The sequence below is a fragment of the Phoxinus phoxinus genome (assembly GCF_949152265.1).
Source record: "Phoxinus phoxinus genome assembly, chromosome: 1".
Classification (NCBI taxonomy): Eukaryota; Metazoa; Chordata; class Actinopteri; order Cypriniformes; family Leuciscidae; genus Phoxinus; species Phoxinus phoxinus.
The window spans coordinates 43445289-43465114 of record NC_136876.1 but is presented as its reverse complement, the minus strand read 5'-3'; the positions used below and the strand labels follow the sequence as shown (position 1 = coordinate 43465114).

Here is a 19826-nt window from a genome sequence, read left to right as displayed (position 1 = left end):
GCGGCTCCCCGGCTTATATACCCCTCAGCCTCACCATTTACAGGAATTCGATGCTCAGTAACGGATAGCTCTAGGTTTGGAATAGTGTTGGAAAAAATGTGTCCAGTAGTCAAGTCGGGGATATTTTTAGTCTCACAAACGGTGTTCAGAACCATGTGTGGGACCCTATAGATCATGAGGCCCTCCCTCGGGTTAGGCAGACGTCCCTTTCCCTGACTTATCATCCCGACTTAGGAATTGAGGAGACTCCCATCTGGCTGTTTGCTTTTTTCATTCGTCCCCGATTGAACAGTTTTACTGCATGGACAAAGGGACTGATGAACACGTCAGATATATGCATGTTTGATTGAGAGGGATCGTGTTTCTCTCCCAGGTTAGAAACTCTGCGCCTCAAGCCCATAAATCACGCCGGAAGTATGCGTTCATGTCACATGCGGGCGGGAGATATATGATTGGTTTCAGTGTTCACATTCAATTCTTACAGACTGTGCAATTTGAGACCTTCAGTACAATGTTAAACACAGATCGAGTCATTGCTCATCTTTACTGATGAGATTAGATTCATGTTATTTTAATAGTATCACTTGTTTTATTTTATTCTTATATTTGATCTCATAGCTTATGTTATCATATTTTTATTACATTCTTATTACATTATCTTATATCTCCTCATATTTTAGTATTTTATTTTTAATATTATATTTTATCATACACTAAGAAAATATGCTCATGATTTGTTATCAAAACTTTTTATCTTGTCATATCAACTTCGATAACTAATGTGTGAAGATAACATACTATTTTGAGTTTCTGTTTATTAAACCATTCTTCTTCATTGTATTAACTCAAATTTTTAATTACAATGAACTCAAAATGTTAAGGTAACAAGGTAACAGTGTATCTTATTATTTTATCTTATATCTTATCATATTTGTATTACATTTTATTTTATCTTCTTTTACCATATTGTATTTTTTTTTTTCATTTCTATTATATCTTATCGTAATTTATTTTATATTATATCTTATATCTTATTTTATTGTATTTATATTTTATCTGATCTTATCTTATCTTGTTTTATTTCTTATCTTATATCATCATATTTTTATTTATTTTATTTTAAATATCTTATATAATCTTGTTATTATTTTATCTTATATATTGTCTTCTTAACTTATTTTATTTTTTTCATTTGGTCTTAGTTGTCAATCTTATCTTATTGTATTTTATTATGTAATTGTATTTTTTATTTCATCTTATCACATTTTATTATCTTATTTTAAGAAGAACTTAATTTTTTTATTGTGTTATTGTGTATTTAGTTTTTGTCTTATTTTTTATATTACATCTTATTATATATTTTTTATTTTATTTTATATCTTTTCTTATCTTATCTTGTTTTATCTAATTGTATATCTTATCATGTTTTATTTTTTATTTTGTCTTATATCTTATTTTGTCTTATATCTTATTTTTATTTTATCTTATTGCATTTTTTATTGTCTTATTCTTACACACACACACACACACACACGCACAAGCGCACACGCACACGCACACGCACACGCACGCACACACACACACACACACACACACACACACTTTACTGCTGTTGTTATTGTGATATTTGTATTGTTGTTATGCCATCGGTTTCATAAACTTGAAAAGTATAAAAAGATCACATGAAGCAAATAATTCCCGTACTTGGAGACTTCACTTTATTGAGCAGTTTCATTTCCTACGATCACTACAGTTACAGAAGCAAGTTTTTTATTTATTACATTTTATTCCCAAACATGATATGCGCATTTTCTACACAAACTTACTAAACACATTTTTAATTAGCAACTCATAAAACGTCAGAACGAATCACAGATAACACACGCAAATAAAGAAGAGAGAACGGTGAAACGAAGTTCAAGTCAGTCAAGACAATCGCCCCATTTTCAATTCAGCAGACCGCAGAACTCTGAGCGGGAACAAAGAGAGAGAGAGAGAGAGATAAGTGAACTGTCCAATCAGCTAAATCGCTTGATACTGTCCCAGAGAGCAACATAGTGTCGGCCCACATCTGGCACGCGTTGAATCCACATGTTCCAGATGTGGGCCGACACCATATTGCTGTCTGGGTGTCACATTATATTAAGTAAATGAAGAGGTCACACCCTGTAAATATCAAAGTGTGGATGTTTCTCACATGCAAATCTAATCCTTCCTTCCCAGACAGAGTCAAACACCCTGCTGGAAAGACATTGCCTTGGGATACAGAGAATTCCCAGTCTTTCAAGATAATCAGTAATGTGTGCGCGTGTTAATGGGAGCGGTATTGGTCTGACTCTCATGTGTAGAGCTGATTAATTCCCCCGGGCTAACAGAGGGCGAGGAGCCCTGGTTTCTATAGGAGTACGGCTCCCAAAGGGCCAGTTGATTTGGCCTTACCTTCCATCCCGATTTTGCCGTCTCCATCACCGTCCCCAGCCGCCAGGAGGGTGTTGGTCTCTGCCTCCGTGAGCTCTCTGGCCCCCGAGGAGAAGTTCTGGAGGAAGCGTCTGGAGACCCAAGCACAAGAACAGCAGCACACACCAGTCAGAGAGGGCTTCATCACGTAATGTGCCTCACAATACAAGCACGGTTTAAAGAATGCTTTACTTCAGCTCCTCTTTTTCGATGAATCCACTCTTGTCCTGGTCCAGGGCCTTGAACACCTTCTCCCCATCGGAAGAGGCTTTACCCATCAGACCCACTTGTTCAAAGAACGACTTGTAGTGGAACGTTCCTGGGGCTGAAAGACAAAAATATGATGAACAAAAGCGAATATGAAATATTAAGGCCTAAATTTCAGATGGATGTATTTGGATTTCATATAAACTTTCTATCCAAGTGGATTACACAGTTTGATCATAAACGTAATGTGATATTTGTCAGTCATACATTAATTAAATAATCAGGTTTAGCTATTGTGATGGAGAGTCTGAGACATTCGGATCCATTTGCAGTAATTTTATTGAAACACACAATGAAGCAAAAGACAAGGCAGACTAGGAACAGGCAAGGGAGATCCAGGAATCAGAGTGGTTACCAGGCGTGGGTCAGGGCAGGCAGAGAACGTTCGTGAAGGATCCTTGGAAACACAGGCTGGGGTCGGAGAACCAGGAATACTTGGGTAAATACAGAGATCGCTTGGAAATGAACGCCGTGGCAGAATCAAGACTTCGCAATGAAGGTGAGTTGGGAGTGTGCATATAAAGGGAGCTGAGAGAGTCAGAGTGAGAACAGGTGCGCTGATAATGGGATGGGACAGGGCTGGTAGGTAATGAGTGTGAGGAGGTGGAAGATGGGAAGTGCAGTCCTAGTACTCAGGGGAAAGTGATCTGATGCCGCCAGAGGGAGGCGATAGAGATCGTTCCGTGACAGCTATATACAGTATTTAATCATCCATAAATTTAATTTGTTTTAATCTCATACATTTTAAATAATTGTAAAATGTGGCAACCCACAAATGTTAGTGCTGTTTTTACATTAACCCATAAAATTATTATTTTTTTGGTATAAATTAATCGTTTTAAGTTGATTCAGTGATGCTGTTTAAAGCCCTGCTAATACAAAGAGTGATATCTATAAGATAACTATATTATAGCGTCCACACCAAAGTACAATATCGTTCAGTTAATGCTCGCGCTCTATAAAGCAGGATGGATTCTGATTGGCTGTCAATGATTTTATCGTTCATCAGCCGAGAAAAAAAAAAAGAGTTCGGAAAGTGATTCCAACTCTGTGCCGTTTTCGTTATAGTGTGGACTCTTCTTATTCTTTTATATTCAGAGCGATTTTTAGAAATATATCTTTATCGTTATTGATATGCTAGGCCTATGGTGTGAATTATATAATTCTGCTTATTCTAAACGCTCGCTGCAGTTTTGTTGCCTGCCTCTTTAAATGCTCGTGCTCTTCATAGCAGGATGGATTCTGATTGGCTGTCAATGTTTTTATCGTTCATCAGTTGAAGAAAATCGTTCTAAAATATATCGTTACTCTGTCGCTAAATCCCTCCCTTTCCGGTGGACCACCATGGGACCTTATTTCGGAAAAATATTGTATGGTAGTCAATGGCGAGAGACAACAAATATTTTGATCTCGTTTGAATTGTGCCCTGAATTACACATATGATGTTTGTCAATTTCGATACATTTGAAAGTCAAGAAAGTCGCAGTTTGATGTAAAACTGTTGAGGTATAAGACTGTGAAAATACGTAATTACAAAGACTACAAACCGAAATACATACCTTTTCACTCAATGAATAAAGCTAACTTTACTGAAGCTAACGTCTGTCATTTTTTCTATAGTCTTACTTACGTTATAATCGTAACGTTGCGCCGTGATGCCTGAGTGTTTTGTACCAGACTGACGTACAGTGCGAGACGAGAGATAATAATAATAATAATAATACGTTTATTTTATATAGCGCCTTTCTAAAGACTCAAGGTCGCTTTACAATAAATTACAAAAACACATGACATAGAAACATGACATAAAAACATGACATAGAAACTGTGAAGATACATATAGAATCAGAACATAGATCAGGGGTCAGGGAAACAAGTGACAAAAAGATATGTTTTAATGTGGGTTTTGAAGTCATGTAGTGATGAGAGATTACGGATGTGTTGGGGCAGCGGTGCAAAATGCTCTACCACCAAACGATGCTAGTTTGTGCCGTGGGATTGTCAACAGACCGTTATCCGAAGACCTAAGTGTGCGAACAGGGGAGTATGTATGGATGAGATCAGAAATATAGTTGGGGGCAAGACCATGGAGTGCTTTAAATGTAATAAGGAGTATCTTGTACTGAATGCGATAGCGAATGGGTAACCAATGTAGACTGCGTAAAATTGGAGTAATGTGGGAAGATTTCTTTGAGTGAGTGAGGACTCTGGCGGCAGAGTTCTGGATATATTGAATTTTATTTAATGATGAATTGGGTAAGCCATAGAAAAGTGAATTGCAGTAGTCAAGCCGTGAACTGATGAAAGCGTGAACTAGGGTCTCAGCATCACTGATGTTAAGAAAAGGACGTAAGCGTGCAATATTGCGAAGGTGGAAGAAGGCAGACTTAGTGAGCGAGGAGATGTGAGGAAGGAAGGAAAGAGAGGAATCAAAGATTATACCCAGGTTTTTGACAGTGGTGGAAGGTTGAACTAGAACTCCAGCAATATTGACATTTTCAACACAGACACGGGATGTAGTTTGAGGTGAACCAATAAGAAGTAAATCTGTTTTATCGGTGTTAAGTTTGAGAAAATTAGTGGTCATCCAAGCATTTATTTCATCAATACAAGCTGATATGGAAAGCGTTGGGAAAGGTGCATTGCGTTGAGAATGGATGTACAATTGGGTATCATCTGCATAGCAGTGGAAATTGAAACCATGATGACGGATGATATTACCTAATGGGAGCATGTAGATGATGAAGAGAAGAGGCCCAAGAACAGAACCCTGAGGAACACCGTGCGGGACAGAGGCAGAAGTGGACTTAGACTGGCGGATGGAGATGTAATGTTGGCGATCGGACAGGTAGGAGGTGAACCAGGATAGGGCAGTTCCAGAAATACCAAGAGCAGAGAGTCGTGAAATGAGAATACTATGAGAGATTGTATCAAATGCAGAGGAAATGTCTAGAAGAATTTGAATACTAGTGGAGCCGGAGTCAGTGGCTACAAGGAGATCATTGACAACCCTAAGAAGTGCTGTGGAGGGTGCGAAAACCGGATTGAAAACATTCATAGAGGTTGTTGGATGACAGATGAGTTTGAAGTTGAGCAGCAACCACTTTCTCAAGTAGTTTTGAAAGAAATGGTAGATTAGAAATGGGTCTGTAGTTGACCATGTCAGAGGGGTCGAGGCCTGGTTTCTTTAGAACAGGAGTGACGGCAGCAGTTTTTAGTTCGAGAGGAACAACACCAGTGCTTAGAAGTTGAGAGATGAGAAGTGAAATCAATGGTGAAATAACGGGTGCACATTTTTTAAGTAAAGTAGAAGGAGCAGGATCAAGATGACAGGAAGATGAGTTTGCTTTGTTGATTAGCTCAGAGATATAAGCAGGGGTTGGAGGGGCACAATCAGTGAGAGTACCAGGTGTAGAAGTGGTGAGGAGGTCATGCGTGAGAACAGTAGAGATCATGGATGGGAAGAGATTATAGATACTATCAGTTTTACTTTGAAAGAAGTGCAGGAATGACTCAGAGAGGTCTGCTGAGTTACTCATGACAGGTGCAGGAGGGTTGGTGAGTTTGTTGACTATAGAAAACAGTGATTTTGGTCGAGAGGATGCATTGTTAATGATGGTAGAGTAGTAACTAGAGCGTGCTGTATTTATAGCAGATTTGTATAACTGAATATGGTCATTGTAAGCAGTAAGGTGAACAGTTAAACCAGTTTTCTTGTAAAGGCGTTTAAGACGATGACCAGCTGTTTTTAGATTGCGAAGTGCAGGGGTAAACCAGGGAGACGTGTGCGTAGAAGGCACAGATCTACTTTTAAGAGGGGCGTGAATATTGAGGGCAGTGGAAATACAGGCGTTATATTTGGTAAGGATATCGAGGGAGCTTGTGTGTTCAGTAATGTCAGAGAGATGAGGTTGTATAGATTCAGAAAATAGCAGTGGATCAACAGAATTGAGGTTACTGTATGTTATAGTGGATTTCACACTGAGGCGAGGCATTTCACATTTAAGTTCAACGAGTAGGTGATCAGACAGTCCAATTTGAGAACCATGCACGGAAATATTATGTAGACCAGTTGTGCAGACGAGATCAAGTGTGTGACCTTTTGAGTGTGTAGCAAAATCAACGTGTTGTACAAGACTGAAGCATGTAGTTCAGGGGCCGTATTCACAAAGCATTTTATCTTACCACTAGGAGTACTCCTAAATCGCACTAAAAGATTTTAGCTAGGAGTGTTCTCTTAAAAGTTATTCACAACGCCTTTCAGACCTACTCTTAGTAAGGAAAAATGACAACTCCTAAACTAAGAGTGAGTCTTCGTTGCTATGGATGACGTCAATTATCATGCACGAGCTTCCTCGCAATGATCACGGTGATTGGTTGTTAGATGACAGGGCCAGCATGCGGAACATAACACAGACGCACCAAATCATGGAATTACGACATCTAAATATGTCTGTGTCCTACACAAAATAATAATAATAATGTAATCGAAATGCATATATAATGACATGTTTGTGCAGGCCCCAGTGAAGTGTAATTCTAAAAAGGCAGAGAGAGAGAGAAGTTGTGAATTAAATTAAATTAAATCTAGGTAGCCTAATACCCTAATGAAAACCGCCACTTGCCTAATAGGCTAATGAAAAACGACACTTGCATTAACACTTGCTTGGTTAATTGACATCCTATTAGCCTAAATAGACTACTTAAAGCAAGGAAATATTGTTCCTAATGTAATAGTTGAATGACGGCGGATTATGAACTCGCCAAAACGGAAAAGAAAGCCCAACTGGACGCAGGATCAGTTACTGCTGCTGGCCCAGTTGGTGCTGAAAAAAATAAAAATAAAATAAAAGGGAAATTCGGCACTGGGATACAACATCGAGAATTGTGAAGTTTGCATCGAACACAATCTGGGTATTGATGGAGTGGGTTTTCTTTCTATTCACAAACACGTCCTCATCCTGACGTGGTGCAATTATTTTAATGTGTCCCGTCTATAGCACCGACCACTCCGGCAATATCCATAAAGCTGGCTTTGTTTCTTTGGAGTTGGCGAATGTCAGGAAAACTTATGAACTGTCGAATAATATGGGGTCTACAGAGTGCATTGATGGTTTGGTGGATGGATCTGCATTACCGATGGCTGGGATATCGCTAGATCGTCAGCATTACACAATTGCATTTTCCCCGTTGCCAGGTAGCGAAGTGTTATCAAACATTTCAATTCGGCACTGATTGGGTTGTTGCGATTTGTTGGCGCTGTTATTGCATCCCTCACAAGATCCACAACAATCAGTATTCCCTCACGGTTAAGGCGGTGTCTTTGTAATAACTCCGTGTCATTGAGTGTCTCCAATACACTGCGTCGCGCGGCGATTTTAAGACCCGTTGTGAATAGGTCTTAGTGAGTTAGGAGTCCTCTCGACTTCTTTTAAGCTGTCCCAGACTTAGGTGCTACTTTTAGGGCTAAAATGCTTCGTGAATTACTCTTAGTGAAAAAAATTAGGAGTCCTAAAGTTAGGAGTGACACGCCCATTATTTTTAGGAGTTGCTCCTAAATTCGCCAGTTAGGAGCTACTTTTAGCCTTAAAATTCTTTGTGAATACGGCCCCAGATGTAGAAGAGATGTAGTTCATTGAGCGATTTTCACATGAAACTAAACGTTACTCTTCTGTTTTATGACAAACTGCGACTTTCTTGACTTTCATAATTATCTTTTAAATTGACAAACATCATATGTGTAATTCAGGGCACAGTTCGGACGGAATAAAAAGATAAGTTGTCTCTCGCCATTGACTACCATACATATTTTTTCCAAAATAAGGTCCCATGAGCCGGAAGCGGAGGGGAGGGACTTAGGCTCTCTATCATTACGCCTGGGGTGTGGACTCTACTATTCTTTTATATTTAGAGTAATTTTTTTAAAACTATATCTTTTTTATAGTTATAGAGTATATTGCCCTTGGTGTTATAGACCTTATTCACAGCAGCGCCATCTTTGATTTGTCTCAGGAATGAAAGCGAGGCTGTGAGGGATAGATATACTCTTCAGTGGGTTGAACTGTTATTTTGGATTGTTCTGCTGAGGAAACACTGCAAAAAAATATCTTTCAGAGAAATTTCAGTAGACAAAAATCCCCAGGCAACATTGATCTCAGAGCTTTATACAGCTTTTTACAGCGGATGCCTTTGAAAACACGGTAAGTGTATCCCTCACATCACTCTCATACCTGTCACTGCTCTTAATAAGGTCTATAACGTTACTGTCCTTAAACTATAGACTAGTTAATTAAGATGTAACCATTTTAGCATACAACAGTTGCATTAACTGCCAATACAGTTGTATTATAATTTTTAAGTTAAATGTTTACATTTTTTGAAAATATGAAAATGTGATTAAAAACAAATGAGTTAGGTTGCTATATGATATATATTGCATTGGTTTAGACAACATGCTTTTGGGTGCCATTTTTATGAATATTACAGTAAGCGTGATTGTGATCTGAGATGTGTGTATGGCTGGTGTGAGTGTGTATGATCTTGGATGCTCGGCACAAACACACAGGTATCCTGATGGCAACTGCTCCCCAGTCTCCGGCTGCCTGGATACCTGGATCTACCCATTCCCAATGCACCTGTGTGTGTGTGTGTGTATGGCTGGTGTGAGTGTGTATGATCTTGGATGCTCGGCACAAACACACAGGTATCCTGATGGCAACTGCTCCCCAGTCTCCGGCTGCCTGGATACCTGGATCTACTCATTCCCAATGCACCTGTGTGTGTGTGTGTGTGTGTGTGTGTGTGTGTGTGTGTGTGTGTGTGTGTGTGTGTGTGTAGCCTGGTAAACCCTACATTATGGGAACACACTGCCCCCACAAAGATGGCAATATCCAAAATCCTAGTGGGGTCCCCATGAGGAAAACCGCTTACAAATCAGACTTAGCGATGTTTTTTGAAAATGTAAAAATGAAGAAAGTTTTCTGTAATGGGTAGGGTTTAGAGTAAGGGGATAGAATATACACTTTGTACAATATAAAAATCATTATGTCCATGGAAAGTGCCCATAAAACTTGAAAACACAACGTGTGTGTGTGTGTGTGTGTGTGTGTGTGTGTGTGTGTGTGTGTGTGTGTGTGTGTGTGTCTCACCTTGACAAGCCTGGATAGCTGCTGCAATGTTGTCTTGTTTCAGGAGTCCTGCAAGTGCCATGATTCTTCACCAAAAAGTTCTACAAATACACATTACAATTAAAGAACCAGTAAAATACTAAATACTAAATGTACATCATCAGACAGTGGAATTTTTTAGAAGCTTTTCAGTCAAATTTGAATGTGCATAGTAAATACATGAACAATTAAACTCACATAAATCTCTGAATCGATCTTGAAAAATTTGAGGATGCAATAAATCTCCGAATTGACCCTTTGGGAAAATGTAAGGATGCAATGCAATGAGAAATGTAACATCTGACATCACTAACATCAAGTTCGATTTGGCAGTAATATGAATGTGAAGAAGCAGGCATTACTAACCTTTGGAGCGGCTGTAGACGTGACGACGGATCCTCAGCTGTATCCTTTGGAACAATGAAGACACGGAGAGTCTCTCCTGCAGTTCTGGGACCTAAAGTGCACAGAGATCGAGACACCCGTGCCCTTAAACCCACGGAGGCCTTCCTCGCCACTAAACACCTCCCTCCTCATTAGCTGATCCAAGCACATCGTTTCTGATCGCTATTGGCTTGAAACGAGTTTTTTTTGCATGCTCGTGAAGGACTCGGAGGTCATTGGCTCTGGTTTACTACTGAGACCTGTAATGTTTGCCTTTGTTCTAGTTTGTGTGAAGGATGCCTAGTTGTGAAACCAAATTACACATCACATATAGAAATAAAACACAGAATCAGCGTAGAAAAGTTAATGATGATGAGCTGAGGAGTGGACTTCATACCTACAGTATATATTTGGAAAATAAATATTCAAAATAAATTCAAATACTAATATTCCTGTGAGGTATATTTTTTACACGGTTACATAACATGATGTAACACTACATGTTATGATAAAAGTATTTTCCAATCCCTTTAAATGTGTTTTAACATCAGTTTCTGTCATTTCTACTCAAAGATTTGACCTGATGATCAGAGAAATATAAAAACTGGTTGGATATAAAGAACTTTTCACTTTAAATTGTAACTGTGGTGCCACTTTGATTGTATTAAAAGCATTGAAAGTTTAAATGTTTACAGTGTATATTAATCTTATTTCATTGCTTTAACAATACTTAATGGCAAACTTTTGTTTATTACTCTGAGGTTTTTCCTTTGCGTGCCATCAGATTTGGTATTATTTCAAGTTAAACCCCTACAAAAGTATCAATGTAAACCCTAACACTCAAAATAATTAATTGGTTTGAGTAGAGCCAACTAAAATCAAACAAATTAGTTCAATCAAATTAACTTTTATGAGTATTTAGAACTTTCTTTTTCTTTTGAGTTCACAAAACGGACACATTTTTGTTGAGACATTGTTTCATTTTTTTGTTTTGTCTTATGAACTTGATTCTTTTCATTTAGACTAACTTAAATTTAATTGAAACTGGGCTGGGATTTCTATTTCCCAGCATGCTTTGCCATGGCACTCAAAGGGAGAGTAAATGCTGTTTTATATAATGTTCTGCTTACTTAAACTTAAAACGTACAAAACTTATTCGGGTTGACCGTGATAGCAACAGGTTTAAAGGCCACTCTTTTGGAAAATGTATGATGTATAGGCTACTTACGCATTTGTGTGTGTGTTGGGAATTTTTTTTGGTCACTGTGACGAAAACAGCTCATAAACCATATTAAAAAAATTTTTTTTGAAGATGTAAAAATGCAGGGAGTTTTCTGTAAGGGTTGTCTTTGTACAAATCATTAATGTCTATGGAATGTCCCCCCCAAAAAATGAAAACCTAACGTGTGTGTGTGTGTGTGTGTGTGTGTAAGGTGATATATTTTACAGAACAATTGGAGGAACAAAACAATTTGTGTGAAAACAAATGATAAAATAAGGTGGTGGGTTGCTAAAGTGAAATAGTGTAGGCTAATGTGAAAAAGAAAGTAAACCCTTTTGAATTATATGGTTTTTAAGTACTGTGATATATCAGGAGCCCCAGGACATCATACAAAATCATCTAGCCATATTCACAAAACATCTTAAAGGGGACAAATCATGAATATCATGTGTTTAAGTGCTACAATCGGGTCCCCGGTGCATTTACCAACAGTAACTTTGTTTTGGTAAGCCTTTCTCTGCAAGTGTCTGACCAACAATAAAAAGGCCACAGCTGTCTTATAAAGACCTCAGGGAACTGCGTCAACCTGTGTAAAAGTTAAACACGAGATGAATAGTTGTAACTCAACAACAAATGTATCCACCAACCATTCAGAAACGTCCAGGTGCGTCTAAAACCTCTTCCTGAGTCTCTCTGTAAGGCTGCACTCCGCTACTGGTTATTTCTGAGATTTTGGATGAGTGAGATTATTCAATGTTTAATTGTTATTGACGGAGTATCTGAAGCTCGTGAAGGATCGTCCATCTTCTGAACGGTTGGCGGGGAGCAGCAGCTCATTTGCATTTAAAGGGACACACAAAAAACGGCGCAAATTTGACAAGCTCTAATAAATGATCTGGGTTGTATTTTGAGCTGTAATTTCACAGACACATTCTGGGGACACCATAGATTTATATTACATATTGTGAAAAGGGGCATAATATGTCACCGTTAAGGCTAAAGTAGCTCCTTTTTAAGAGAAACTCTTAAAAATAATGGGTGTGTCAGTCCTAATTTTAGGATTCCTTTTAGGATTCCTACATTTTTTAAATTTCACAAGGCATTTTAGTGCTACAACCAGTTCCTAAATCTGTGAAAAGTTATGGGAAGCCAAGAGGACTCCTCTCACTGAGACAAAATCACAAACAATCCTGTTGCTGGCCAAAGACACTGCAGAAGGCAAGAGGCTATTGAGCCTTTTCTTCATAAAGGCAATAAATATTTAGATTTATAGATTTGAATCTGCGATGACATAACATTTATGTATAGGCAATATATGCATTGAATGATGGAGAATAAAACACGGCAGTCAGGTTGAGAATAATGTCCCATCGTCAGTGCTGATAGTCTTGTGGGCAGTTCGGGTTCCCGGAGTTCAGTTCCGGCTCGTGGACCTTTCCCGGTCCCCTCCCCCCTTTCTCTCTTCCACTTCGCTGCCTGTTACTGTCCTATTATAATACAAATATACTCAAAAATAACTTGTTAATAAATAAATAATTCGAAAATAATGGCCTGTGGCTGTTGTTTTCACTAGTTCGAATAGAGCAAAATAAGTGAAATAAGTGTATTTGGTGTGCTGTCCCAAACCCAGAGTTCCCGGCATATCCCCGGCTGGGCCAATAAGAGTGATGCCGGAGGGATGCCAGATTTAACTGTCGAGGTAACGAGGTGAGTCGGCTGTGGATATGTAGCTGAACAATATAGCAATTAGCTGAATGTATACTTGTTTAATTTGACACTTTATCCTACATTTTAAAATCTTTATTTGACTATGGCAACATGATTCCTCGTTCTACAATATTTCCGTGATCAAATGACTGACAGAGACGCCTCCCCCATCAGCCAATCACTGTGGTCATAGTTAGCAAGAGTGATGACATCTCCATAACAACAAGGTCAACCCCGCCCTTTAGTTTAAAGTCCCCCTGTGGTGATAATCCAGCTTTTAATGTTGTTTATATGTCTATGTGGCGTTTTTAATGTGTTTTAAGACAAACCATGTGCAAATTCATAAGTCAGCACCATTGCGGAGTATTTTCTTTTTAAAACTGCAGTGAACCAAAGACAGCTTCAAAAACACGGTTTGAAATCGCTGGTGTTTCTGACGTCACAAACTACCTTGTAACCAATCAGATCAACGTGTGATCGTCAACCAGTGGATCTCTGAGCTGGTGTGAGTGAGTGGAGGCGGGACTCATTTGCATATTAATAGAGCCGTGCATACTAAATGAAGCAAGGGTGGAGAATACAGGCAAGTTATTTTAAGGCATAAATTAAAAAAATCAAGGAAAAAACATTTAATGTAATTTTGGTGAGCAAGTTTTAAGTGCCATTATGAGTTTTAAGCAGCTTTGTGAACCGGTTTTAAGGCAAGGCATTAATTTTGTGAAAATACACTTTTGTGAAAACGGCCCCTGGTCTTTAGCTCTTAAAATGAGGTAAATACAACCTCAGATGAACAACAACACATGACATATTACACAATGCCATTATTTATTTAACAAAAATAAAGCAAAATTTGAGAGGCCATGTGTGACAAACTAAGTACACCCCATGATTCAATAGCTTGTAGAGCCACCTTTAAAGGGGTCATGACATGAGAAACCAAATTTGCCTTGATCTTTTGGTATATAAGAGGTCTTTGTACCATTAAAACGTCCTGCAAGTTTCATATCTTAAGACGTCCTCCCCATTATAAACGAATCATTTATTTAATCAAGCTCTAAATACAGCTCGTTCTGGATCCATGGTAAGAAGTGACGTCACGGTACGAAGTGACGTACCAGCGTTTGCATATGACCGCCTCCAGCACAAGAAAACTACGCTTATTTCGTATCAACGTGCGCGCCTCACAAGTGTTCAGTCGACGGACGGACAGCGAGTGGGTCTGTGTACAGGGAAATTACGATGCCGCAGATGTGCTGTTCCTGGCTGTGGACAAACAACATCTTTGAATACGCTGCCGAAAGATCCAGTCGTCAGGGAAAAAAAAATGGATGCACTTTATTTTTTTGCGGACGTCCCAGTCCATTTGAAGGATGACTGTTTTGAAAACAAATCCCAAAATGATCCTGGCTTTGCCAGAAAACTGTTGCTCAAAGATAAGTCCGTGCCGACTATTCTGGGCTCAACAACGACGACGCAAACTGTAAGTAATGTATTTAAAACTTTAAACTACTTTTTAAATACGCTGAATCCGCAAATGTTCTGGCTGGGGGCGTTAATAATTGATGCATAGGCACTGACGTTAGCCAATCATAACAGTGGGCGTTAACACTGAACTCTTAAAGGGGAAACACCCCCAAAACAGACTGTTTGAATCAGAGGATGAGAAACTGGGAAAAGGTCATAAATCACTACATTTTAAAAGTTTTTTGTAAAAAAAACTATAGTAATACTATAATTGCACCTAAGGGAACATAATAATAAAATAAAAAAACCCATGTCATGACCCCTTTAACATAAATGACCTGAATTATCATTTTCTAATTATCAGTCTCCCACAATGAATTTTGTCCCGCTTTTCTTTACACCGTTGCTTCAGTTCATTGAGGTTTGTGGGCGTCTGTTTATGCACAGCTTTCTTACGCTCTCGGCTGAGGTCTGCACTTTGACTGGGTCACTGCTACACTTTGATTCTTGTCTTTTTCAGCTCTTCTGTTGTAGATTTGCTGGTGTTCCTGCATGGGATCATTGTCCTGTTGCACGACCCAATATCAGTCAAGCTTTAGCTGTCGGACAGATAGTCTCACATTTGACTGTAGAATATAGTTTACAGAGGAATTCATGGTCCTGTGGCTGCAAAACAAGCCCAAAATCATCACCCCTCCATCAGTGTGGATGGACAGTTGGTATGAGGCGTTTGTGCTGATATGCTGTGTTTAGTCTCGCCTAACATCTCCACTTTGGTCTCGTCGGTCTGAAGGACATTGTTCCAGAAGTCTCGAGGTTTGTTCAGATGCAACTTTGCAAACCGAAGCTGTGCTTCTTTTTAGAGAGAAGATTATTTCTCATGGCAACCCTCCCAAACATGCCATACTTGTCCCCTCTTTTTCTAACTGTACAGTCATAAACTTGAAAATTTGTTAACTGAGGCCTGTAGAGTCTGAGATGAAGCTCTTGGGTGTTTTGTGTTTTCTCTGTTTGCTGGGACGTCCACTCCTGGGAAGATTAGCAACTGTCTTGAATGTTTTCCACTTGTGAATAATCTTCCTCACTGTAGAATAATGGACTTCGGATGGTTTGGAAATGTCCGTATAACCCTTCTCAGATTGATGGCAGCAGCAACTGCTTCTCTAAGATCATTGCTGATGTCTTTCCTGCTTGTTATTGTGTGTGAACACACACACCTGAATGATCCAGACCTGCAAACTGACAACACTTCTGCTTTTATAGAGGAGATCACACTTGCTGATGATCAATTAATCAAAGACATGTGATCAGCAGAGACTGATTGATAATTACTCTCTTTAATTCATATGGAAACAGTGAGGCTGTAGTTAGTTTGTCACACATGGCTTTTCCATTTTGGCCTAGTTTTTGTTAAATAAACTAAAAACAATTACAGATTTGCAAAAAAAAATTTGCGCATTTTTTCTAAATGTCGATAAAAACCTATTGCGAAATGACGGCGTTTCCATTAACCGATGTTATGCGACTAAAACGTAATTTTTCCCTCTCGCGAGAAGTCATTCCAAAAAATCATGGCAACGAATGTTGGCAGTTTATATTACAGACGCCACACTAGCCATTATTATTAATCGAATGAGATAAGCGTATTATCCAAGCATTAGTGGCAAGGAAAGACACTTATCTGTGAGTGGCACAGCCTACAGTATGAGGGGTTTCTGGGCGTTTCTCCCTCATTTGTGCTTCGAGGTCTTGGTTGTGGCATTTCTTTGAGGTTTAGAATTCAGTATTCCTGTAATTCTTTTATGAATTTAATAAGGTATTATGTCCAAACATACCGCGTCATTACGTCAGGTGACTGTAAATGCGCAAAAACTTTCCATTGCAGTTTTGTGAAATATTTATTTTTCGAATTGCCTGAAAAACCATCTCATGTGAGCGTAAAAACTTTTTTTGCGATAAATAGTAGTTTTTGGGAAAATTACGTGTTTCCATTAAGCGCATTTTCAATTCGCAATTTCAATTTGCGCAATTTGAAGGGTAATGGAAACGCGGCTGGTGACACCAGCAATATGTCATGTGTTGTTATTTATCTGACGTTGTATTTAACTAATTTTAAGACCGGCAAAGGTCCAGATGATTTTTTATTATGTCCTGAATGATACATAAAACCACAGAATTCAATAGGGTGTCATTTCTTTTTCACATTAGAATAAGAGTGATAGAGCAGATTGTGACATTTAGCCTAGCTAAGTACTAGCCTGGCTCCGCCCTCCTACGTACTTCCGTTCAATTTTCATTTCCCTTCAGTACTAGTCTGGGATTGTGGTGTATTCTTGGGTTTTCTCCGGTCAATTTTTTACCGGTCCAATCAGCGAACAGAGGGAGTGGCTGAGAACGATGACGTTGAGGTTGTGCGCTAGTTTGAGTCGTCATACGTCACGACCAAACGTTAGCGATTGGTTATGGCAGATCCAGAGTGGCTCTGGGCAGATTCAATAGTTTTAAACTTCAACAGAGTACTCACCTTCAAGGAAGTTAATGCTTGTCAATGGAGAGACTCTCTGTACAAATGAAATGTACGAGCGTCTGGTAGAACAGGCTAGCTAAGTATACTATACTTTAAACCACATTTGCAATACAAAAAACCCCCAGCAACAAAGCATTTTACCCCAAATACCATTCTTTCACGCGTACAGCTGTCACCTTAACCAAAACGTCCCAAAATAAATAATAATTCCAGTGACTCTTATTACATTCATCAGCATCATTCACATTTGACCAAATTACTTCAAAATCAGCCTTTTGCGTTATGACCCCATCAAGACAATTTTGAAATGCATTGGGGGTTAAAAAGTGTTTAGGAAAGTAGGCTACTATGGGATTTGTAAAACATCAAATATTTATTATCTCCTATATAGATATGGATGAATAAGAGGCTTATGTGCTAAAAAAAAATCAGTAATCTTTCTGAAATTGTTCAGTAGCCTCTACAGCATGTTATGACAGTTTCACGGTTTCCTCCTAAAACAGGTTTTGCGTTGCTCACCTTAAGTAAACACTTCAGTGACAATGAATGGCATGGCCAGACTGTGTCATCATTCTGGACGCTGTCAGTTTCTGTGTCACCAACGCCCTCGCGTGCGGCGTGCGTGCGTGACGCGGGCGGCGCGTGACGTCACGAGACATGGCGCTCGTGCGGAAAAGTGATGCTGGACCACTGTGTTTACTGCGCTTTTGATTTTTCCACGAACCCAGGAGTCTTACAATGCGGGAAAAAGACACATCGTCGCATGTAATCGTCCTAGAGAGGTAGTAAACGAACGAGCGGTTTCAAACGATGAGAAATAATCGTAAATAAGACGCCGGTAGCGGTTAGCATTAGCTTAGCTCGATGAACATCACAGCACTGTCGTGTTAGCTAACGCTCATAACACGGCATATGACTAATATCGCACAACATGAGTCTTTGACACGGCGGATACGAGAATATAGATGTACATAGACATAGATGAGCCAATTCAGGCGTCCTTCGTGTTATTTATTTAGATGTAATAGCTGTTTATTGGTAGTTGAGCTAGTGGATTAGCTGCAGTGGTGAGGATGGAGGCTCTTCGTGCAGGTGTGTGTTTACTGGGATTTGCCACACTCACACAAGCCGCTCCAGTCTCAAAAACACACGCAGGTAAGATGTCGAGCACGTTATAATGTGTGTTTGATCATGTTTCACTCATGTTGTCATTTATGAAAGTTGTGTTGTGTGTATAGACCTTATTTACATGGTACTCCAAAGCAGGGCTTATCAATATTTTAGATGCCACGGCCCCCCAAATATGATTAGTCTCATGCGAGGGGCACCCATCCTAAAATTTAAAAGGCAGCTATATAGTTTAATGTCTAAAGGCCCTTTGTAAAAACTAATAATATTATAAATATGCATAAAATAGATTGTGGGGGAATTTTTAGCTTCTATTACGTTAGATTACTTTCTCATTTGTTCTACTTATTGAGATATGGTACTTAATAAATCTATGCTAACACAGTACTATATCATTGAACATGTCCCAAACCATGTTAATACCATGTTGGTCTTTTGTTATGGTGTCAGTAGGTGAGTTGACAGCTGACCTGTCTGTAAACAAACCACCTTGTGATCAAAACTACCAGCAGATAAACTGGTAATCCAACGCTAACATTTGTGTGTTAATGACCGATCACGCTCAGGCGGTAAATTATTCCTTCTTTTAGACGCATGAACACTTTAATGAGTCAGTAGTCAGTATTGTGTAACCGGTAGATTGTAAACCTTTGTGTTGGCCTTATGAATCATCCTGATATATTAGGGATGCACTGATGCACCCGAAATTAAAATTCTGGGCTGGAACTGAAAATTCAGGATGCACGGCTAAAAACCAAAATTAAATAAATGAATAATCAATTAATCAAAGTTATTTAATAAACAACACTCAAATAACTAAAATAGTTGTACAAACGTTTAAATTGTACATTAAGTAGCCTAGTTTTTATATCAACTTTTTAATAACATAATTGTTTCTAATCCACTTTTTTTGGTGAAATATAAACATTTAAGTGACAATAAACTGTATTAACTTGATTTTATGACAGATTTATTCAAACATGAATTAATTAATTAAGACATCACTAACAGGTTAAAGTCCGCATGAACCGGAAGTTGCAAACGACTTTTCTCAAGTGTTGTGACGCATTTCCGAGTGAAAGGGAATATTGAACAGAGGGCAGGGTTTTACTTTAGCGCTCCTCCTCTCCATCTCTCGCCCATAGCAGAGTAACGGTTTGAGGGGAGTGGCTAAGCGTTTAAACAACCCAAGTCGTCAAGCCTATATCATCAGAAAAAGACCCATTCCAGACCCGGAAGTAAGTTTTCAGACTTTGATTAAAGATAACTTCGGCAAACAATTTTTTTCCGTGTATTAACTTGCACGGATTAATTGTTCACCACAAGACTAGTAATATCCGCTAACAAAGTAAATAGGGTCAATTTTGATTTCATGCCGACTTTAAGTAAAAATAGATTGAATATGTAATACAGTGCATATATTAAGCTAAATGTGTTTTTCTGAGTTTATGGACATTGAATGGCTTTCTTGAGGTGAATCTAGCATTAAGTGACATTATAGCCT

At 38.8% G+C, this 19826-nt stretch overlaps 2 protein-coding genes across 4 annotated transcripts in view; one reads left to right on the top strand and one right to left on the bottom strand.

Annotated features, from left to right (window-relative positions):
* Positions 1-1696: 1696 nt before the first annotated feature.
* pvalb5 (parvalbumin 5) lies at positions 1697-17806 on the bottom strand. Of its 2 annotated transcripts, none has more exons than XM_079623698.1 (7): positions 17714-17806; positions 10257-10347; positions 10089-10146; positions 9873-9952; positions 2650-2782; positions 2440-2549; positions 1697-1969 (listed from the first exon to the last, which is right to left on the bottom strand). In XM_079623698.1, the coding sequence occupies exons 4-7, from the start codon at positions 9931-9933 to the stop codon at positions 1947-1949; spliced, it is 327 nt and encodes a 108-aa protein (XP_079479824.1). In that variant the 5' UTR covers positions 9934-9952; positions 10089-10146; positions 10257-10347; positions 17714-17806; the 3' UTR covers positions 1697-1946. The 2 variants fall into 2 exon arrangements, with proteins under 2 accessions (XP_079479824.1, XP_079479825.1); XM_079623699.1 differs by lacking the exon at positions 17714-17806 and adding an exon at positions 12144-12309 and having other exon boundaries at positions 1698-1969.
* lmtk2 (lemur tyrosine kinase 2) overlaps positions 17772-19826 on the top strand; it is a 47128-nt gene continuing 45073 nt past the window's right edge. Inside the window, exon 1 of one of the 2 annotated variants that reach the window (XM_079622862.1) lies at positions 17772-18349. In XM_079622862.1, the coding sequence (XP_079478988.1) occupies positions 18268-18349 (82 nt within the window). In that variant the 5' untranslated portion in view covers positions 17772-18267. The remainder of the gene's footprint in view (positions 18350-19826) is intronic. The other variant, XM_079622861.1, reaches the window with a different exon arrangement.

Coding starts and splice junctions, on each gene's coding strand:
- pvalb5 (XM_079623698.1), bottom strand. CDS start 9,933: ATGGCACTTGCAGGACTCCTGAAACAAGACAACATTGCAGCAGCTATC. Junction 2,783..9,872: donor AGCTATCCAGGCTTGTCAAG/GTGAGACACACA, acceptor TTTGTCTTTCAG/CCCCAGGAACGTTCCACTAC. Junction 1,970..2,439: donor CGGCAAAATCGGGATGGAAG/GTAAGGCCAAAT, acceptor GTTCCCGCTCAG/AGTTCTGCGGTCTGCTGAAT.